The sequence below is a fragment of the Octopus sinensis genome, linkage group LG4, assembly GCF_006345805.1.
Source record: "Octopus sinensis linkage group LG4, ASM634580v1, whole genome shotgun sequence".
In the NCBI taxonomy this organism is placed as follows: Eukaryota; Metazoa; Mollusca; class Cephalopoda; order Octopoda; family Octopodidae; genus Octopus; species Octopus sinensis.
The window spans coordinates 97732264-97757244 of NC_043000.1; the positions used below are offsets into that span (position 1 = coordinate 97732264).

The following is a 24981-nucleotide window of genomic DNA, read 5'->3' on the forward strand; positions in this document are numbered from 1 at the left end:
GTCATGCCTTTGTACGAATTCAGACAGTGGTGTTTGCTAATGTTCGCCAATAGGACTGTCTTTGAAACATTTCTCACCATGCAGACAAGTGTATGATGCATGTGTTTATTGTGCTTGAAGATGTATGCAGGCTTGCAGCATATCTTGTGCATACATTTTAGTAATGGTGATGTAGCACCCATCAACAGATGTGTAGAGCTCATCAACAGATGTGTTAAATGGTGTCTTACTGTAAACACTGAGCATGCCATTATAAGCACCAGGCATTCCACCTATAGAGCTGGCTACAGTAAGGTAGTCACACAATTTTGTAACGGTGTTATTTCTACATACAGGAGAATATGTTACCTTGACTCACCAATGTTGTCATGTTGTTCATGAAATACTAGGGTTGGTTTTTATACAGGGTCTATGGAAAATTCGCAAATTTTTGGCTCAAAATGGGGCAGGGGTGTCGACTTTTACATGAGATCAACTATTACTCGAGTATATATGGTATATATAAAATGGATGAGAACATGCTAGTATAAGCACAAATTAGATGTATACTGGATTAGTGCTCAGATACATCAAGATTCTTAAAATCCAACACCTTAATCTGAGTATAAAATAGTCCAGAGGAACAAAAGTTGGTTTTAGGAAATATACAGCTTGAGTAATAATGTGTGTGTCTTCCATGCTTGGATGGGAATTGATTATGAAACAGGATTTTACAGCCTGCTTATCAAGAAAAAAAATGTATGTTATTCCACAGGATTTCAAAAGTGTTGAGTGATCAATCAACATAAACAAGGAACTATAAACATAACAACAGTTTTACTGAAACTGTTGCAATGCATCAGTGACAAGTGAAATATCACCATTTGCACACACAAGCACCCAGTGTGTGTGTGTGTGAATTTGCTACAGTTATTGCATAACAAAGAAATTTTTTAGCATGGGGCTATAGTAGAAGACTGAACTTCTTAACTGCATAGTGTATGTGTGTGTGCCAGCATGTAAAGTGGATGTTAAATGATGATGTATATATATATACATATATCGATAATCATTTAATGGCCACCTTTCCATGCTTGCATGGGTCAGGCGAAATTTGTTGAGACAGATTTTCTATGGTTAGATACCCTTTCTGTCACCAACCCTCATTTGTTTCCAAGTGAGGTAATATTTTGCCATGACTAAAGATGTCTCAGAAAATAGGAAACGTGGGACACTGCTTGCATGAGAGTGAAATTCACAACTATCATGAGAAGTCAAAGCAAGGAAACTGTATGTACACAAACATACATACAAAGAAATGTGTGCATGTGTGTGACAGGCTTCTTTCAGTTTCTGTCTACCAAATTCACTCACAAGGCTTTGATTGGCCTGGGGTTGTAGTAGAAGACACTTTCCCAAGGTATCACACAGTGGGACTGAATCCACACCCATGTGGTTGAGAAGCAGACATTTTACTACACAGCAACTTTGCGTGTGTATATATTTATATATATATATGCACACATGTATGTGTATTCTAGGATTTGTATTATTGGTTTCTTACATCAGCATATCTTAAATGTATATAGAAAGAAGAAATGAGGATCAGATCTAGTACGTGATGGTGATGATGATGCCTTTAGCTACAAAAGTGAACTGATTCAGTTGTGCAGTCAGCAAGTTTGCTATCAAAACCAAATCATAGACTAAAGTCACTGAGAACTTATTTCTAAGTCTCAGCCTAACAACACTGGGAAATAATAAATAAATAAATGAAACTTACAGTGCCATGGAATGTTATGGAATTAGTGCTGCCTTCTAAATCAATCTGCGTGATTCGTGTAAGCGTGATCAGCTCTTGTTGTAAACGTTCCATTATTCCACTGTCAAAAAAATCTCCGGTTCTTACTGAAATGAATGGAGTAGAAAAGAGGATAGGAAATAGAGAAGTGGAAAAACAAGAATAAAAGTAATGAAAGATAACATTTTAATTAAGAAACTCTAATGATCATATTTGGTGGAGTACTGCAATTGAGATTTCTCACTAGTTATGTCTTCATATTCTGATGAGGTAAAAAAAAAAAAAAGGCAAAAATAAAGAAATATGATTAAATAAATTTTTTTTTAAAAATGCAAGTCAAATTTTTCATAGAAAGAAGGCAATGTTGCAATAAATAAATAAATGAGTTAAAAAAAAAGGGGAGCGGGGTAAATTGGAAGACATTGCTGCAGGAATATAGGGGATCTACTTTGAACAAATCTTAGAGATCCAGTCTTCAAGTAACAAGAGAGTGATAATAATCAGGTTGTTGTTGTTTAGCCCCAAGTCAACTCTGATTGAATAAGCCAAAGGTATTTCAGTCATAAACACCCACCATTTGTTTTTCTCCCACAGTATGTCTATGACTACGTTTTAGTGGTTGCTAACCAGAGGCAATAGACCAGAACTGAGCTGTGGATCATTTGCTAACAGGCTATACAAAAAGAAAAGATTTTAAAATTTTATTTGTAGTTTATTGATTATTGCAGCCTGCAGAGTGTTTTTGCATAATGTCTGTAATAATTAAATTATATATTATGCACTTTGTGTTTTGTTACTAATATGTTCCCTCAGTCTATGGAAAAATTGTGTTGCATGAAACTGATCCACAATGCAAAAAAGGTTGGGGGCTGGTGCATTATATAACAACTCTTTGTTTCTCAATGGCTGTGTGGTTAAGAAGCTTGCTTTGCAAACACAAAGTTTCATGTTCAGTCCCAGGGCAGCACCTAGGGCAACTATCACTTTCTATAGCCCAAGTCTGACCATTGCCTTGTGAGTGAATTTGGTGGATGGAAAATGTGTGGAAGCCGGTCATACATACATATATATATATATATCATCATCATTATCGTTTAATGTCCACTTTCCATGCTGGCATAGGTTGGATGGTTTGACAGGTCACTGGCAAGCCAGGAGGCTGCACCAGTCTCCAATCTGATCTAGCAAGGTTTCTACAGCTGGATGTCCTTCCTAACACCAACCACTCCAAGAATGTAGTGGGTGCTTTTTACATGCCAACAGCACGGGAGCCAGTCAGGTAACACTGGCATTGGTCATGTTCGGATGGTGCTCTTCACAAACTACCGGCACAGGAGCCAGTCAGGGCGGGGGCTGGCATTGACCATGTTCAGATGGTGCTTTTTATGTGCCATGGGCACAGGGAGCCAGTCAGATGGCACTAGCAACGACCTATGCAGGAATGGTAGTATTCTTTAACAAAAATAATAGTGACAGTGACTTTGAAGTTTTAGACCAGCTAGGCCACCATTGGAATTAATGTCAGTATCCTAGTTAAAGAATAATAAATTTTATTCAACCAAAAATACTGAATAATCCTTCAGTTTAATGTAAAATTGTTCTTTATTATAAAATAAAAACAAATATTAATTATATATATATATATATATATAAACACACGTGTGTGTGTGTGTGCACACGCGCATGCACACATGCATATGTCTGTGTTTGTCCTTCCAGTGCTGATGTGTTTACTTCCCTGTAACTTAGCAGTTCAGCAAAGAAGATTTGGCAGAATAAGCACATACTTGTAAATTAAGTACTAGGGTCAATTTGTTTGGCTAAATTTTTCAAGGTGGTGCTCCAGCTTGGCTGTACTCCAATGAGAAAAACAAGTAAAAGATAGGAGGATGACAGAACTTGTTAACAAGAATAGCAATTTTTAACATGGACACAGTGTCACACATTTCAGGAAAAGTGAGTAGGTAAGGGGCTTGACAACTACTTATTTCAATGATTTCTGAAGTCAACCGTTGCTAGATTTCAACTCAGAATAGAAAATTAATTAGATACAGTCAAGGACTCTGTGGTACAATCTACTGATTCTGCCACAGAACACATAAGTTCTTGACAATTGAAAATTCAATTGCTCTTGTTGAATGACTGATTCTAAGAATCATTGTTAACAAAATGAGAATATGAAAGAAATGTCAGCTCGATTCCATTGATGAGTTGATTATTATTTAGTTCGCTAATTGGAATAATTACCTCCAATTCTAAATAATAGGTACTCAACATTTCTATATGCCAAATAGCAAGGTAAAGCTAGTGCAAAACTAATCTACAACTAACATCCAACTACTACTACTACACACACACAGAAAGAGAGGAATGTATGCATGCAAACTACTGAATGGGTGTATGTCCTTACAGATGAGTGAGAGTATATTAATGCAAATGTATTCATAACATCCAATAAAAATGCATGTATGAACATGTGTACAACTGTATTTGTTATGTAGTATATATATACACATGTATAAATGTCAATCTACGCACACATGTACACTCAGATGTATATATGTTGGGTTTGTACCATTGTTATGTTACACCAGTCTAAAGATCAAGACTGTTTACGCAGAGTCTCTTCATGTCTTGGAACTTAATGGTTCAACAAGCAGAGATCAATAAAAACAGGTAGCAAACTGAAATATGTACTGGGGCCAATATGATTAAAACCCTTGAAAGTTGTACTCCAGTGAAGTTAAAAAGCCAATAAATCACTCCAGTGAAAGAATACGTATAGACATATGTAACACAAAAACCTCCATGCAAATGTATAAATTCTTAGAAATAGCAGTCAAAATAATTCTCAAGGACACGCATCATAGAGATACAGAATGGACTAAACAGAATAGGAGGAAACATGGATGGAAGAGTTGCTGAAGAGGTCACAGATGTGTGATGAAAATTCTCTAGACAATGGACATAAGACAAAATAAGAACAATAAACGAGTGAAGAATGAATATATAGTGCATGTGTTATTTGACAAAAAATATGTTTCAATACACAAATTCTCATCAGGAATCTTGCAAAACAAATCCATAATTGTAAAATCATTTGATAATATCTTCCTAGATGTAACCCATATTATTACCATTACCACAATGTATCCGTCTCTTCTTCACACAAACTCTTGTCTTTACTCTTCCCCCACTCCCTTTCCTGTCTCTTCTATTCTGGCTCCAACACTATTCCCTCTATTATTCTCTCAATTACCATCTACTCATGATAATTCTTGGATGCTCTCTTATGCTTTACAATCTACAAAGTAATCTCAATAGTGCTGGTACCACAAAAAGCACCCAGTGCAATTAAGTGTTTAGTAACTGATCTGAAAAGTGACAATACAGGGCTTGTGAGGCTTTTCTTTTAAACTTGCTACTGGTATCACAAAATGCACTCAGTATACACTGTAAAGAGGTTGGTGTTAGGAAGGGCATCCAACTAGAGAAACTCTGCCAAAAATGAGACACTGGTCAAAGAGGTGATCATCCAACTTGCTGAATATTGTTGAACTATCCTACTTATTGTCAACATGGAAAGGAGATTATGATGATGATGAGGAGGAGGAGGATACACTATGAGCAGATGACTTAAGAGAATTTGGTAATGGTTGGAGACAGATCTTAGATCTACTTGGAATGTACTGGCTTGGACTATACAATATAAATAAAACAAGGGCTATATTTGATGATGTAGTCTTATACACACCATGAGAGTGTGTGTGTGTGAGAGAGAGAGAGAGAGAGAGAGAGAGAGAGAGAGAGGGAGAGAGAGGTGTCCATAGTTGGAACAAGAATGCTTTCGATCATAGGTTGTGTTTGTGATTTATGATCAGGTCCAACCTGGAGCCAAACGCCAGCACCTTTAAGTATTTATATAAAACTATATATAAAAAAAGGGAAAAAGTTAAACTAAGAAATGTTATTAGAGTCAGGTAAATTATACCATTTTACTGTGAACAGAATAGACAAATAACAAGCTTGCAGCTGGATTAATAGAACTGAGTTAAAATTAACATTTAAAAGGCTATTTTTGTGGTAGCTATTTATTTTACAAATACCAACAAATACTAATGCATTTCTCTCAACATGGAATATGTTGAAAAAGAAATAAAAAACAAAACCTACAGCAAAACAAAAAGAAATGTAATTGTTACATCTACTAAGAGCATATAAATCTACAAATGAAAAATCAAAGAAAAACATAAACATGTACCATTTCATGAGTTTAAATCATTAACTTGTTATATTGAAGAAAAAAGAAAAAGAAAGAATATATATTGTTAGAGATCATCAGCTGCATTTTAATTAATTTCATGAAAGTCATTTGTTGGGTTGTAAATAATAACAGTAGTAACAACAACAGCAGCATTACTAAAAGCAAGAAATGAAACACTGATTCACCTATTGTGAATTCAGGGTAGAAAATAAATTAATTAAAAATAAATAAATACGTAAAAATTGTTATTTTTTTTGTATTATGTAATGTAGCCATTTAAAATTTTTCAGTGTAATCAAATACAGATTTGCAGTATGATTTACAGATGCCACAGGATTTCAACAAGTTAATTCAGAAGAGGGGAGGAAGAAGACTAGAGATTCATTCAGCCAAACAGATATACTTTAATAGCAAAACACTAAACAATGCTGCTTCTCTCCTCACACAGTTACACATAAAACATACCCCCCCCCCCACACACACAAACATATACAAACCCATACACACACCCATTCATGCACATGCCATCTGATCATTACGAGAGAAATTCAAATAATTAGATGCAAAGTGCCTGCTGTCATAAGCATAACTCCCATCTCTTGCCATTGAATATGGTTTGAACTTTTCACCTGTACCTATGTACACTACACACATACACATATTACACTCACATACCACACGTGCAACTATTTTTGATATGTTCCTCATTAATAATTAATTCTAAAAATAGAAATATATGCAAAATCACGATGACAAAAAATGCAAATTCAGTCTGAAAGATTACCAGAGACCTGAACACACAAGTGGCAGTTGCTTTTTAATGATATGATGTAAGTTGAAGAATCTTTGGCTGCTATTTGTAGCAAGTGACTATGCCTATCCAACGATTAAATCGTTTTTTGCTTTTTAAATTTCAGAACATGAACATGCTATTCCAAACGCTACAGTCGATTATTTCATTTGACCATTATACAGAAAACAATATACAATGTAATTACACTCAGTTCCAAAAACAGAGAAGAAAAATTGGAATTTTGGGATGAACTTTTTACAAATTATACTTCATTGGCATCTACTTACAATTTGATGTCTGTCTAGCTGTCTGCATTTATATACATGCAGTACAGAGCAGGCATGGACCATAGCCACAGCATTGTGAATGAAACTGGGTAAACAGAAACTATATGAAAACTCAATGAATTTGTGGTATGTGAGTGTAATATGTGTATGTGTGTAGTGTACATAGGTACAGGTGAACAGTTCAAACCATATTCAATACCAAGAGATTGGAGTTATGCTTATGATAGCAGGCACCTTGCATCTAATTATCTGAATTTCACTCCTGATCATCAGACTGCATGTGCATGTGATGCATATATATTTATATGTGTATATGAGCATAAATGGATGTGTGTCTATGTATGGGTATGTATATATGTGTGTGGGTCTGTTTATGTTTTATGTGTAACTGTGTGAGGAGAGAAGCAATGCTGTTTAGTGCTTTGCTATTAAAGTATATCTGTGTGGCTGTAATTCAAAGGGCCAATTCAACCATAATGCAGTTACTGATGCTTAACTCTTTAGCATTCAAACCAGCCATACTAGGCACCAAAATTCTACCTGTTTTGTGTTGAAACTGACTAGGTTAAGCCTTTACCACCTACCCTACAATGTCATTCATAAAGGAAACAAATGCATCATCAAAATCTCAAAGCCACAAAATAATGTACGATTAATTGAAATCAATGAGAATAAATAAGCATTGTATAAGACGGAGTAATCTGAATGCTAAAGGGTTAATTCAATGAATATGCAGCTCAGTTGATTGAACAACTAATATTAATCAACAATAACAGACGATAGAGTCACTTTCCATTCAGATGAGCAACCACCTTATCCATGATCACCTGCATACAAAGTATTCTAGTGATAAGTATACACTGGTAAATAGTGCTGCTTTAAGATGGTGAATGAAATTCAAATGAAATCACAGGCAATATTCAGGAACATGATTTCTGTGGTGCTTTTGAGACATGAAAGACATACTGAGACGGCAGTGTGCTTTCTCAAGGGGAACTATTTCAAAAGGAATGGTGCTCAAATATAAATAACATCTGAAATACATTATTTACTGGTGTATTTTTTTGTTTGTTTAAAATCTGGTCCAGGAATTTTCTTATACACCTAGCAAGTAGTGTACATTTGAAACCAAATGAAATAGGCGCAGGAGTGGCTGTGTGGTAAGTAGCTTGCTAACCAACCACATGGTTCCGGGTTCAGACCCACTGCGTGGCATCTTGGGCAAGTGTCTTCTGCTATAGCCCAGGGCCGACCAATGCCTTGTAAGTGGATTTGGTAGACGGAAACTGAAAGAAGCCTGTCGTATATATATATATGTATGTGTGTGTGTTTGTGTGTCTGTGTTTGCCCCCTAGCATTGCTTGACAACTGATGCTGGTGTGTTTACATCCCCGTCACTTAGCGGTGCTCCAGCATGGCTGCAGTCAAATGACTGGAACAAGTAAAAGAGTAAAAGAGCTACATATAAAGGTTCATTGAATGTAAGCAGCACAATCAATTCACAAGGACAGCAGGGAGTATATATACAAAGATATGCTCTGTTACAATTAATCTAAATTACCATACTTGTACTCATCACTCAGAAGTTTGTTATTACATCACAATGGCAACTATCCATCAGATAGTTAAGATAAACACACTTCTTAATTAGAGGTGCACTAAATTAATTAGATAATTATTATTATATGGTTAATTCTAAAAACAAACACCCATTCCTAGACAAATTATGATTTAAATAACTTTCTCTTCAAATACAAGTAAATCAGAAATCTTTCTCTACAGGGAACATATTTGCCCGTTCATCATTATTATTAATAATAATAATATAATAAAGGCACAAGCATACATTTTGGAAGAAAGTAGAGATGATTTTACTGACCTCAGTACTTGACTTTCATTGACCTCAGTGGCACAAAAGGAAAAGCTGATCCTAACAGGGTTTGATTTCAAAATATATGGGAACATAACTGGATATTGTTGGTATTAAGTCCAGCGCCCTACTTATCTGATCAATTAAGATGTACTTCATCAAAAGGCCACAAAGTGCAGAGTTAACTGAATCAATCTCAGTGTATGACAAGTAATTATTTTATGGATTCTTGTGAATGTAATGGTAAAGACGACCCAAGCAAGATCTGAATCTCAGAAAATTAAAGGATATAACCAAATAGCACAAGTTCTGATTTTCTTGACTGGAGAAAATGTTTAGCTGATTTAAGCAAGTATATTAGTTTAGTGATCCTCAATGCATAAAATGTGAATTTGAGAATGCTGAGATTTGAACTCAGAACCAAGAGGGAAGAAACTTGATGCTGTAAGTTATTCAGTTCAGCACAACAAATAATAATGATGATGACAGATGATTATCAGTTTTGAGTCTGGGACAAAAAACAAAAAGCAAAGACTTGAGATTTTTAGTCTAACATTATTAACTGAAAATTGAAACTGTTGTAGACTGCATGGAGCATACCATTTATTTTATTTTTGTACCAGACACTATGAAAATATATTCTCATTTGCTACAGAGCCAAAAAGAAAACAAAACAAAACACATTACAATACAATACAAACAAGTACACCATGTGTCAAATGTACTGTCTGCATATTTATTATTTTAAATGACTTTTTGACGAGCAGTGTTAAAAGAATCCAAGAATGGAAATAAAAAGCAGTTCTGTTCATGTTTTTCCACCAAAAAATAGAAGTGGGGAGAGGCAGAGTGAACATAGAAACTTATCTAGCAGATAATACCAATAACAATAACTGCCCTCATTGGCCCGACATAAATTTATTGGGGAGAGGTAAACAACAACAATAGAATGCATACATATATTATATGAGTTTTTGTATATTTTGTGATACAAAAAACTTAAAAAGTGATCAGTGAACTCTTGTCAGTAGAGTTGCTGCCACATACAAGGTAAACAGAATTGCTTATTTGAAGCATGGGTTTTATTCAATTACACCTTTACTCAACTGTACAAACTGAAAAAACCCACTTATGTGTATAATTGATCAACAAGCAGATTGAATAAAATGTTGTTATTCGGCCAGTTTAAATACTAAAGGGTTAAAAAGAAGCCAACATAAAGGACTGAAAGTCATCTGAATATTGGAAAAGATAATTTGTGCCAGGTATCAAAATGCCAACATCAGAACTACTGTTCAATGCTCTGTGAACATTGTAAAGGCATAACATGGACAGTTGCAATAGGGACTACAAGTTGCAATAGGGACTACAAAGCTGTGGTCAGCAAGAAGGGACACATCAGGGGTTCTGACTGCATCAGCATGCCAGGGCCTTAGGCTCAATTCAGACAGCTATGTGAAGCTGCTGGAAGGCCATGTGTGGCAGTAGGATTCATCTTCTTGTCTTGCTTCCAGAAAGAGTCAAGGGTGATTGTTGGAGAATTTCTATGATATCAGCAGCTCCAATTTCTGGTCTTCTTATCCTCCAATTGTAATCTCATGGATTACTAGGTGTGGAGAGCGGTTTAGAATGATTCAACCCCTCTACCTGCAACACCAAGGCTGAGCTGGTGGCCACAGTCAAAAAGGCGTTTGAAGATCTTTACAGGGACACAGAAAGGAACACTTTTGCCAGGTTCTGAGGCATCTTGAAGCTGAGGTGGAAGCAAAGAGTGGCTACTTTGAGTAAAATATTACCTCCCAGCCTTAATCAAGTTGATATTTTTTTGATGGGATAATGTGTTTACTTTTACTTTCATGCAAACTGTCAAATTTAGCTGAATACTGTGTATAATATTGTTTATCTTACACATACTTTTTTTTTTATTAGGAGTTGGTTAACTAAAAAAAAAAAACCTATATTGCTAATACTAAAATATATCATTGACTAACAGACACATTTTATGAAGTGGCAAGGTAAACTCTCAGAAACATAGAATCAACAAAACGAAAAAAACATTATTCATAAGAGAAACATGATGGTAGTTTTGCCATACTCAAGATAGCTCAAGAAAATAACTCATTTTCATAAAGGAATAAAAATGGAAAAGTAACATCCACCCTTCCATGTCTGAAGAAATATTCCAAAGTGCTGCCAGAACTCAAGCAGTGCTGTCTAGTAAATAATAGAGTAATTTTCAGTTACTTTCTCCAAGTACACATGAAGCTTAACTTTTAACATTTCAAGGAATGGGAATTGTGGTGTTTATTTCAGCAGGATTGTGTGAGGAGAGAATGAAACAGTTAAAGAGAAAGAAAAAAGTGCAGGTGTACCACTGAGGAAAAGTTTTCCATCCTGTAGGTGCATATGTTTATGTTAACCCTTTAAGATGCAGATTACTCAGTCAAATTAAAACCCAATTACAAATAAATATGTAATAGGCAAGAAAAAATAATGTTACAATAACTGGTATTTTATTAAAAAATTCTGGACCTACTTTTCTGTCTCCTTTACCAAAATAACTTTTTTTATTGCTTACCAAATTAACAGTTAATGAATTACGAAATAAATATAGCAGAAATACATATTTGTTGGTATGGTTTAGCATTCAGATTATCCTGTTAAATATAATGCTTATTTATTTACATTGTTTTAAATTAATCATGCATTATCACATAGCTTCGGGATTTTGATGTGATTCTTTATTTTTAGAATGACATTGCAGGGTAAGCATGAGGCTGGATCTGGCTGGTTTAAATACTAACGGGGTAAAGTGAATACATTCTTAATTATGTGTACACATACAATAATGTATGTACATGTATAAAATAAATTGATACAAATGTGGAATTTTGAGAAATGATTACTAAATGTAATAGTTAACATGCACTATCTCAGGGGTGGGGAGGGGAACTAAATTTTTATCCAACAAAAACAAATGCTTTACGATCTCTATATTATAAATCTGATGTCAAGTCCCTTAATAGATGTTTTAGTAGTTCATTAAAAAAAGTTTTCTGGAAGGTGGTGGTGTTGGAGAAATCTGTGAAACCAGCTTCATAACTAATAATAACTGACAGCTTGTCGTTTCACATAATAACATCGTTATCTCTACTACATAACATTATCCTGATATGTGGTAACAATAACAATAATAATAATAATCATTACGACTAACATCAGCAGCATGAACATCTCCACCACTATTATCAGGAAGATTGGTTTTCAGATCTGTTTCTTCCATGTTGGCATGGGTTAGACAGATCTTAAATTCAATACTTTCTTATGCATATCAAATTTGAAGACTATTTTTATGAGGATGTCCCAGTTTATCATCTAATAATAGCATGATGCTATTACTGTCAGCCGTCAAAATATAGACACCGTAGAAGTTATCTTCTAGACATAAAACCTTATCTACCTGATAACATATGTGAGTTTCTTTTGACTAGACACCAAGAACTACATTTTTTAGGAACAAGATATAATCAATTAGACTGAACCAGCATATTACTGGTACAAATTATTACTAACTGCAGAAGAAAGCAGGACATAGCAGTACTAGAGAAAAACATCATCATCATTTAACGTCTGTTTTCCATGCTGACATGGGTTGGATGGTTTGATAGGGAGCTGGCTAGCAGGGAGCTGTCCAGACCCCAACTGTCTGTTGTGGCATGGTTTCTATGACTGGATGCCCTTTCTAATGCCAACCACTTAACAGTGAGCTGGGTGCTTTTCATGTGCCACTGATGTGGAATGATAAATGGCAACATTAATTCATAGAACACTATGGGGCAAAGTAAAACAGGACCAGGAATGATTTGAACACAAAAGTATAGAGATCTCTCAACTTAATAAAAAGCAAAATTTACTTATATAAATTAAATATTAACATTCATATAATAATGAGTTTTTAGTCAAATATATGAATTTAAATTTTAACATCTTTAAACGATTGATTTCATGCAGGTTCCTGTGTTAAGCATGGGTTAAAGTGAATACATTCTTGATTATGTGAACACACATACAAGAATGTATATACATGCAAAAAATAAATTTGTACAAATGTGGAATTTTGAGAAATGATTACTAAATGTAATAATAGTTAGCATGCACTATCTCAGGAGTGGGGGAGGGGAACTATAACTTTTTCTCCAACAAAAACAAATGCTTTATGATCCCTATATTATTTATAAATTTGATATCAAGTCCCTGGATAGATGTTTTAGTAGTTCATCATCATCATCATCATCATTTAGCGTCCGTTTTCCATGCTAGCATGGGTTGGACGGTTCTACTGGGGTCTGTGAAGCCAGAAGGCTTCATCAGGCCCAGTCAAATCTGGCAGTGTTTCTACGGCTGGATGCCCTTCCTAACGCCAACCACTCCGTGAGTGTAGTGGGTGCTTTTTACGTGCCACCCGCACTGGTGCCAGACAGAGCTGGCAAACGGCCACGAACGGATGGTGCTTTTTATGTGCCACCGGCACGAGGGCCAGGCGAGGCTGGCAACGGACACGAAACGGGGCGGTGCTGGCAACGGTCGCGAAACGGAAAGTTCTCTTACATGCCACCGGCACTGGTAACACATCTGCAATTTCCATTGATCGATTTCGATTCTGATCCTCACTTGCCTCAATGGGTCTTCACAAGCAGAGTTTCGACATGCCACCGGCACTGGTAGCACATCCGCAATTTCCATTGATCGATTTCGATTCTGATCCTCACTTGCCTCAACACGTCTTCACAAGTAGAGTTTTGTGTCCCAAGAAGGGAAGGTATGCATACGTAGGCTGGCTCCATCCCATGTAGAAGGCCACGGGTTGTGGACTCACTTGTCCTGCCGGGTCTTCTCGCGCACAGCACACTTCCAGAGGTCTCGGTCTCTAGTCATTTCCTCAGTGAGACCTAAAGTTCGAAGGTCGTGCTTCACCACCTCGTCCCAGGTTTTCCTGGGTCTGCCTCTTCCACAGGTTCCCTCAACCGCTAGGGTGTGGCACTTTTTCACACAACTATCTTCATCCATTCTCGCCACATGACCATACCAGCGCAAACGTCTCTCTTGCACACCACAACTGATGCTTCATTAAAAAGTTTTCTGGAAGGTGGTGGCGTTGGAGAAATCTGTCATAGACAACAAAGGAGCCTACATTGTGGTTGCTTGTTCTACTAGTATTAACAATCAATTCTCCCTCAAATCATACCTATAATCTTTAAAGGACACATTAAATAATGTAATAGTATTGGATACAGAATAACTAAAAAGAAAAGATGGGATGATTACTGCTGAAAGGTCTTTGTAAAGGAGCCTGCATTGTGGTTGCTTGTTCTACTAGTAATAACAATCAATTCTCCCTCAAATCACACCTACAATCTTTAAAGGACACATTAAATAATGTAATAGTATTGGATACAGTATGACTAAAAAGAAAAGATGGGATGATTACTGCTGAAAGGTCTTTGTAAGTGTTCAACCAGAGCTGATCTGTAGTTAAATAAATGTAGGATGTTATAGCAGATCATAATAACAATAAAAGTGTTATTAATATGTTACAATTACACTGTATATTGTAGCAGTGTGTTATGGTGTGAACAGAAGGTAGAACAAAGAAATAAGCTTTATGAGAGACAGAAAGATAGCAGGCAGATCATTTTGAAAGATGGTCAGTACTTTTAGGACAGTTAATGTTTCACTTATGAGTATTCATACCACTATGGAAGTATATAGCCATTTCGTAATGTATGTACAGTATGTATTTGCTTCATGTGTGTTGTGATTGCATACAATAGTGGGGTTTACAGAAGTGCATCCACTTATAGTATCATGAATGTGCACAATATACAGTTGTGGCTGTGTGGTAAGAATTATTATTTTTTTTTTTTTACCTAGGTACATGTACAGAGTGGTTGAATAAATAAGCTGTCATAGTGATGGCTAACTGAGTTGTTGGTGATTCTCTTTTAAATGCCTAATTCTAAGGACTTGGCAATACTGGTTTCAGATAATGCAATCAAAATGATAAATGCCAAATGTGATAAGCATCAAAAATTAAATTCTGGTCAGTTAGTCACTTACTCCTTCTAAATGGATGTCCATCAGTTTTGACAAGGAGTATTCCAGTTATTCAATCAACTGAACTATCTCACTCATTGAATTAATGTTGGCTGAGTATTCCAGATGCTTGCATCCTTAATGTAATACTCCGCCAGAATTAGTGTGACAAAGGTAGCTTTTTGAATTACAATGAAAGAAAGCAATGGTGATGATGGCTATTATTAGAAGAAGATGATAGATAAATAATGTAGTGTTAATCAAGATTATTTCAGTAAACCCAGTCAGTTAGTGACCTAAGTAGCCATTCCATTCATCAAGGGGACAATCTGAAGCTATGTGAGAAGACTTGTTTATGATGCTACACAATGGTATCAAACTCTGGTCCCCAATGACTGTGAAATAAACTTCTTAACCATGCAAACATGTTTGCATCTATACTCACTCCTTGTAATTTGCTGTGCGGTCAGTCAGCAGAGCAAGCAGATGCTATCACAGTCCACTCCAACAAACTAGCACAAAACCAAGAAGGGAAGATTAATGCATAGGCAAATAAGTAATTAGCAGAGAAGGAAAATATAATGGGAAAATTTGACTGTGGGTGTTGTTGCTACCTTCTACAGTTACTGGGGGGGGGGACATTTTACTAAGCAATAGAGGGGGGAAACAAAGATTCCCTTTAAGGAGAGAGAACTGCTTCAAGGTTTATAATTTATTATTATGAGGTCTCTTTCTTATGAGTGAGAGAGCATATGAAATAACGTTTCCATATAATACATTTTCTCTTCTCTTTTTAAGTGACCTAGTAGTTGTGCTAAACAAACACAAACACAGAATATTAAGCAACATGAAACAGCATCAAAGAAAGAAAAGCCAACTAGAATTATGCCACAGGAATATATATGAACCAAAATGGTGCTTCTATGTGGTCTGTGGTCATATGACTTATTTCAAATTAGCAGCCAGGTTTCCCTCAAATCACACCTTAATAAAAATCAGTGGGATACATTGTTGAATGTAATCCTACATATACTGCCTCAAAATATAATATAATGCTCACAACAAGACTACCTATGATCGAAGGTCTACTTAGTTGGGATTTACCAGGGCTAAAGAACAACTACCACATATGGTTAGGCAATATATAACAAACAGACTACTTAAAACTGCATATAATTTGAGTTTTTATCAATATTATTCTTTGAAAGAAGCATACATGTACATACACATGCAAACACACCATATGGATACATCTGATACTTACAGCAAGTTATACCAGAATAGTAACACTATACTGTAATGGACTTAACAGATTACACTTCTTATTATATCAATAGCATGTGTTGTGCATCACCCACAACCAGCCAATAAACCAGATACTCATGAAAATCAATTGAACTAGCTAGCAACTACTGAATTATATATATATTTTTTCATGTATTTTTCTTTTCAGTACTGAGTTTTATCTTTTAAATTAAAATTTATCTGTGATGAATAGGAAGAGAGAAAGATATTGCACACGAAATATAAAAGGAGAAAAAAAAAAAAAAAGAAAACCTAATAAAAGTTTTTAGGATATATTTCAATAAGATGAAAAACCTGAAAATATTTTAGTCATTCAAGCTTGCTTTATTATTGATATTTTATGTGATATTCTTTTGGCAAACAAAGAAAATATTTCATATTATAATAATAATAATAATTATATATTATTAATATATCATTATTATCACCTCAAGTTGGTGGAATGGCAGGAAAAATAATAGAACAATAGATTAAACAGCCGAGTGTGTGTGCCCGCACAAGCGAGCAATGCATTTTCCTATAAAATTAAATTAATACACAATGTCTTAACTTGCACCTAAAAACTATTAAATAACCTAAACCAGTACAATCCAAAAATGTATGAAATAAACTAATTGAGAATCTCTGACAGTTCCAGAATCAAATGTTTAACTTTGTAACTTATACAAAAACGCAAGTCAACAGATAAACACTATGAACAAATTTCAGAATGCCACATTAAAACATATAAAGAACCATATATACAAAAACATTGTACTCAAACAATCAGATAATGTTAGAGACATAAACAACTAAGGAATAAAGTCAACAAAACTGGGAATTCCCTCTTCAGCAGCCTAATGGATATCAGTTCAATTTCAACACCTACAGGCAAGATCACCACTTCTGTTGTCAGCTGTAAAACATGATCCAACACTGCCTGGGAATATACAATCCAAACAGTTTGCACCCAGATCATAATTACAAGCTTAACTACCTGTAACCCAGTTACATTGCAACACAAAATTCAATTAAATACATTACAAAAACCAATAATTACCCAATCAACACTAAACACCTACAATGATAAACCAAAAAATGTATAATACAGATAAATTAAACTAATCAACACAGATAACCACAGACACTGCCATATATGAACAATAATCAGAAACAAATTGCTAGAACCAACAAATAGCATATATTAACAAACTTCACATTTAATGTCCAAATACACACGTGTAAGTATGTATGTATGTGTGTGTGTGTGTGTGTATATATATATAATCTGTATAAAAATATAATTTGTGGATGTGTGTGTATACACAAATCAGTAATTTTCTTTTCTGTGCAGATATGGATTAGACTAGTGTTTTTGAGATGGTATATAGTCTTCCTGTTACCAATCCTTATCCTTGAAGTAAAATATTTTTTATTCCACTGGTCTTTAAATGAAATTAACTAACCAGGTACACTGTTGCCAAGAGATATAAAAATGTACCATTCTCTTACTTGAAAAACAAGGACTGGCAACCAACAATGTCCAGCCATAGAATACTGCCTCAGTAATTCATTTAATCCATGAGAAAAGCAGGTGAAAGAAAACAATATACACACACATATCATAATATTACTGGCCTTTTCTCAATTTTGATTGCCCACTCACCAGTTTGATTCAACAAGGAAACTGCTATATGGTGACTTGACTTGCTAGAAACAGCAACCAACAACTACTTCATATCACTACACTCTTATAAAAAATAAATACATTAAATAATGAAATCCTGCATGTGAACAAAAGACCAAGGTGGTCCCAGTTGTAACATCTTTGATCTGCTTATTTAGTCTACAATATATATGATATACATGTCGCTATGGGCAAATCTATAAAAAAAAAAATCAAAGGTTCAGATTAGGTAATTAGGTGAGAATAGTGGAATAAGAACTTTGTAGTTGCTGTTTAGCTCTTTGGCATTGAGATTATTCCGTCAAATGTTCTGCTTATTTATTCACATTGTTTTGAATTAATCATGTATTAACTCATAGCTTTGAGATTTCAATGGCGTGATTGTTTAGTATTAGAATGACATTGTCAGATAAGTGTGAGAGGCTGGATCAAGTTGGTTTGAACATAAAACAGCTAGAATATTGGGCCTGATATGGTCTGCTTTAATGCTAAAGGGTTAACCCCCAGTAGAATAGCCCTAATCAAGCAGGCTAAACAACCAAATGCGTTCCAACCATGACTATTCCATAGTCCATCTCAAACTTATTTTCTGTTCCCTTACATCATTCAGTTTACTCTTTAAGATGGGCAGGAGATATTTATTAGAGGATCTATATGGAGCTTCCCTTGCAAAATAGGACAAAACCAAGTAATAATAATGAATATATTTTGAGAAGATTAAAACAAATAAACACTACATTTCACCAATATTATTTTAGTAATCCTGATCAGCTTGCAACTTCAGTAGCTATTTCTCAAGAGGTCACAGTTCTGCCAATTAACCTCAAAAATGGTTTATTACAAGTGAAGATGCACAAGAAAGTTATGATTGTGAGATGTGTAAAGGTAATTCCAGAAATAATTCTTTCTACTATAGGCAAAAGGCTTCAAATTTGGGGGAGGGGGATAGTCAATTATACCAATTCCAGTACTCAACTAGTACTCATTTTATTGACCCTGAAAGGACGAAATAATGAGAAAGAGCCGAGTACACCTTTCTCTGGGCTTATCTGGCTCTATATTTCTGGAATTATTTGGACAAATAGACAGAGAGAAAATAATATGTATTATGCTTTCTCTCTCTCTCTCTCACACACACATACATACATACACACAAACATAAGCATGCATAGAACAAGATAGGTATAGTGGATGCTAAGGAGTTCGATTGTTTAGATTTGTAAAGAGAAAGGTGGGTAAAGCCAGTTATTAACTAGTAGTGTGTCAATAGCAGTCACAAGAGCTAGAGTATAACAATTAAGGAATAGCTATTACAATGTCAGAATGTAACTGTGGCTCATAGAAAAATTAAACTGATAGAAACAGAATAAGATAACACTGCTGACTAGCAACCAGAGAACATGAATAATGCAATAAGCCAACCAACAAGAAAGCCTGTCTGGTGGTTAACAAACCTGCTAAAATTAGATGCCAAATTACCATCAACCAAATCACACAGCCTACTCTCTGAAAAGGGGATGGACATATTGGGATACATGGCCTCAGACTCATTATGCATGGAGAAAAAAAAAATGAATGGGATATCATGGCTGGAATGCCTTTACTTATTGTGTTTGATCAGAGTGGACCTGCGATTAAACAACAACAATGAATGTAATACATTGCCATGCTTACACACACACCCACACTATTTTCTGTTCATGCGACAGTTAATATGTGCCGATATTCTATGGACTAGTCTTCTATGAATAGAGGATTTGTTATAATTAATTCTTCCAAATAAATTTGCTGCAAAATAATCAGTTCAAATGCAAAGTAGTTTTACTTCATCCAGGCCAGTATAACAAGTCCTAGTCAAACACTGAGTCAATTAAATTGACTTACACCTACCCATAAAATTTGTGGCCTCATGCCATGTTATAATTGCTGCTATTGTACATATATTTTTACCATGCAGGTATGGGCGATGCTTTTACAAATGTATTTACATACAGTTGGAGCGATCATTTCAACAGCTTACTACTTAACCCAAAAGAGAATGATTCTATCATCTGAAAAGGCTAAAGCAAAAAGAGTTATAGTCCTTTTCTAGGAACTCAAAAATCTCTTGTAATAGTAAAGTCGCAATTCATGACTATGAGGTAGGTAGCCAAGCAATGCCATTATGATCCATTATAATTAACCTTTATAAAGGCAAAAGAGCATAGCAATCTTATGCTAAAAAGATAGCAAAACAAAATCATTTCGAATTTGGAGTGGTTGGCATTAGGAAGGGCACCCAACTGTAGAAACTTTGCCAGATCAGATTGGAGCCCAGCGCAGCCTTCTGGCTTGCTAGCCCTCAGTCATACTGTCCAACCCATGCCAGCAATGGAAAGCAGGCGTTAAATGATGATGATATATAAGATGCATTCAAGAGTTTTGAGGCTTTTGTAGGAGAGGTAGATATGAATGCCCTAGTTAATTGTAATTTGAATATATTATTGTGATGTATATTTGCCATTTAAATATGGTTAACCCCTAAGGGTGGATGCTACTGTAGTTTGTAGCCCCAGGAGGACACCTCCTCCAGCTGGCTATAGACACACTTTCTGTGCCCTATCAGTATTTGCAAAGGGAAGCCATCCTTCCCATCTCCAACTTATGATACACACGGACTTGTGTATCATAAGTTGGAGACGGGAAGGATGGCTTCCCTCTGCAAATACTGATAGGGCACAGAAAGTGTGTCTATATAGCCAGCTGGAGGTGTCCTCCCAGGGCTACAAACTACAGTAGCATCCACCCTTAGGGGTTAGCCATATTTAAATGGCAAATATATGTCACGATGTGTTGCAGCTACTGTTTATAACTCGCTCTCAGATTTATTATTGAATATATTATTACTATACATCTAACAAGCTAACCTACCAACTTTGTTAATTCCAGATTGGACAAGATGGCTGAAATTTTGAATGGCCCCTGCTTGTTTTGAAGTTGTTTTCAAAGCAACTGTTGTTTTGAAGATGAAGAAGGCCATGACAAGAGTCCTGGACACCTTCACTTTAAAGGACATCCATAAGGCTTTCACAAAGTGGCTGGAGTGAAAACAGTGCATTGAAGTCAGAGCATGTTACTTTGAAGGCAATTAGAGTTTAGTTGTTCTTTGCGATTAATAAATGTCTCTCCTGAAAAAGTCTGAAGAATTCTGGAATGCACCTTGTATATACTGTATATAGTGCACCTTGTATGACATGGATTGCTTGCACATGTTGGATGGAATTTCTACAACCAGATGCTCTTCTTATCTACAACCTTCACCTGTTTTCAAGCAAGATAATATTCCCCATGATCAGATATGCTTTCATGGAAGATTGGAATTGAAGGACAGCACTTGCTTGACAGTGACATTTGTTTACAACTATCAGAAAAAGTCATGTTAAAGAGACAGCAACACAGGTGCATTTGTGTGTGAGTGTGTGTGTGATGGGCTTTACACCATTTCCATTTACAAAATCCACACACAAAGCATTGGTCAACGTGGGTTAAAGGAGACACTTGTCCAAGATTCAATGTAATGAGACTGAACCCACGACCATACAGTTGGGAAGCAAACTTCATACCACAGAGCCACACCCATGCCTTAAAAATGAAGTTTACAAATCGAGATAAGTTCATATTAATAAGTTTATTACATAAACTTGACTGGATTTTATTAAAAGATTATGTACTCAATCTTTTCTGGACAGTCAATACTTCACATAAAAAAAGAAAGAGTATTATAATCTCAGATTTGTGTGCTTAACAACAATAACACCACCACACACAAACGCACAGTTTATTGTGTTTTCCATATGCTCAAGAACTGGATGCCATGACAATCAAAGTTACCTGATTACATCTGCTTTCTTCATCCCATTTCGTCTACTGTCAATCAGTTCAATATTGATGTATAGATAATTCAGATCAGAGTTGATCTTGACTATTCAGCACTTGTTAGTATGTCATGCAAATACTTCCATCTAATACACTACTGCCCACTCCCTGTATGTATATACACCTGTGTGTACATGCTTTTACATATACACACACATATGTGCGTTCACTTGTTTTGTTCTTTATTCATGCTAGCACAGGTTAAATGTATGTATATGTACGCAAGTGTCTGTATGTACTGTAAAAATGACAATTGTTAAAGCTGCCCTAACATAAATACCTACTCAGGTAGAAATGTAAGCTAATTCTTACTCCAGTCCATTACCCCTTCATACTAGCCCAATAACTGTCTTTTTAACAAAGTCTCTTGGCAATAACTAACTCAAATCTTTCTTTAAATATTTAACCAAGATCAGTTACTATAAAATGTCTCAAATTAAGCTTACCCCTTCCTCCTTCCCAATCTTTCTTTCAAATCCTGCTGATTTGATATTTTAGAGGGTTTAAAGCTACACTGTGGTGTAGGTAGTGTGTAGTTCTATGATTTAAGCAGAATGTCATCAGCTCTCTAACAAACGGACAACAAACTAAATGTGAACAGTGCCGAAAAAAGTAAGATAATATCATTGATATGTCTGCTTGTGTGCACATTGCATTTCTCCAAAATTATGACTCAGCAGCAAATACTAAATTACAGAACACAACATTCACCCCATCCCCCAAGATGCATAATCAACATCTTTAAGTTTCCTACTGCACATCCACCACAGATGTAATAGCTCTTATGTGTCATTTGTGTGCATTTCATATTGAAATCTAGATATTGACAAGTAGAACTGAAAGCTTGCTCTGGAGTCAACAAGTATGAGTTTTCAAGGGGAGAGGAATGGGGAATAGATGTTTATAAATAGTGTAAGTTAATGGTGATCACTTCAACATACATTTAAATCTGAAGAGGTATTTTACACCTAACATTTTTACTCTCATTCCCTACTCCATTCCATATCAACATGGGCAAAATGTTTTTAAAATGTTTTTAAGGATTCCTAAGGAGGAAGGAATGTTGCACATGACATTCACAAATTCTGTGAGACTGATGCAAGTGAAAAGGTTCATATTTAGTTGAAACATCTGAAAGTCAATGCCTTCAAGAAAAGCCTGGCAACAAGAATATTCAAGAGGTTGACGTTCTGAAGATGGAGAATAATGAGGAGTGGATAGTGTGGGATTTCGGACCTCAGGAAAATACTTGTACTTTTTAATATCAACTATCCTACAATAAGTTCATTAAAATGATAAGGGTATAATACTGTATGTATACCAGGGTTTTGTGTTAGAAAAGATTATAAATACTCTAACCACTATGTTTTAGTCAACAGAAGTCAACTGTATTGATTGCATACTGATGGTAACAACTGAATATAAAAATGTTTATCAATTGACTAATTCACATATAAGATAAAAATTGGTCTCCTTTGACCAATTTTGTGGCAAATTATAGTAAATTAAATTATCCCAGTACTCTATCAAATTAATACTACTTAATTGATCTTGGGAACATGACAAAAGATTTAAACTCAGAACAAGGAAATACTTTAAATATTGTCAATCTCTGGGGTATTATACATCTAAGATTACATTTTCCACTGTATCCCTCTTCTTGTGTGATTTGCATGAGATTTGGTGGCTATTTCTAGAAAAACAAATGACCTCATAGAGGTACTTTCATTTGCATTGTATATGTGTATCAGAGATGCATTCATACTACTGGCATTAGTGAAGATGACCTAGTTAGCTGGAACATCTAAGATTAATTTCCAATGAATATCAGTATTATATTCTCCTGTATTGATTTATATGGTAGAAGTTATTTATTAAAGATGATAATAAAACCAAGAAACAATTCTAGGTAGTAAAGGTATTCTAAGTAGATGTTCCAGAACAAAACTCATGTTTCATTAAGAGTAATGCCAATGTTGGCAAATAAATAGACAGTTTCTTGGCAGTTTGTTCAATCTATATTGAGTACATAGCATATAATCAATCCAATCTAATAAAGAAATAATGAATAAGATTTTCTACATAAAACATTACAAAGACCAATGTCTTTGTAATGTTTTATCACAGACTAATTTACTTTAAACTAAAATTGATGGATGCTTATGGGTTTTGCAAATTGAAACGTTTGCAGTGTCATGGAGTAAAGATGTCCTTCATTATTATTATTATTATTATTGTTATTATTATTCTATAACAGACTTCAAAAGTTGAATCTAATTATTGACAGGTATATATGTGTGGCAGTGCACTTAGAAAGTTCACTTTGCAGTCAACATATGATACCATGGACAAATTAAAAACTATGAAAGCTATTTTACCCATATTGGCTTAGGGTTCAAAAATAAAAAGAAGAAAAAAAAACATTGCAAAAATGTGTGTAAAATAATTTTCCAGATTTGAAATGTTCAACCAAAGACTTGTAAGTAAGTACCCGTTCTTGGTAGATTCAACCAGAGATTGCTTCTTAGGCACAAGGTCAGTAATTTTGAGGGGAAGGGATTAGTTGATTACATCAACCCCATTACTTTATTTGAACAATCCCAGATGAATGGAAGATAAAGCTGGCTTCAGCAGGATATGAGCTCAAAAACGTTAAAGAGCCAGGACAAATGCTGCAAGGATTTGACACTCCAATTCTGCCAGCTTGCTGCCACTCAAAGTCAGCAATACTGAGGGGAGAAAGTAGTCAATTATACCAGCCTCAATATTAGAATAATACTTTATTTTATCAAGCACGAAAAGATGAAAACAAAGCCAATTCTGGTGGGAGTCGAACTCTATATAAAGAACAGAAAGAAATAACACAAAGCCTTTTCTCCAGTGTTCTAATGATTCTCCTAGTCATCTGCCTTAATACTAATAACAAAATGGTTGATCACAGCAATTATTATTGGTCAACACAATCATATCAGACAATTATTATTATTATTATTATTAGAAGCTTGAAC

General features: G+C 35.2%; 1 protein-coding gene across 3 annotated transcripts in view; it reads right to left on the reverse strand.

The window, feature by feature from the left end:
* LOC115211137 (zinc finger protein aebp2) overlaps positions 1-24981 on the reverse strand; it is a 185229-nt gene that overhangs the window by 14173 nt on the left and 146075 nt on the right. For all 3 annotated transcript variants that reach the window (XM_036502260.1, XM_029780084.2, XM_029780083.2), the window contains exon 5: positions 1763-1887. In XM_036502260.1, coding sequence (XP_036358153.1) covers positions 1763-1887 — 125 coding nt within the window. The remainder of the gene's footprint in view (positions 1-1762; positions 1888-24981) is intronic.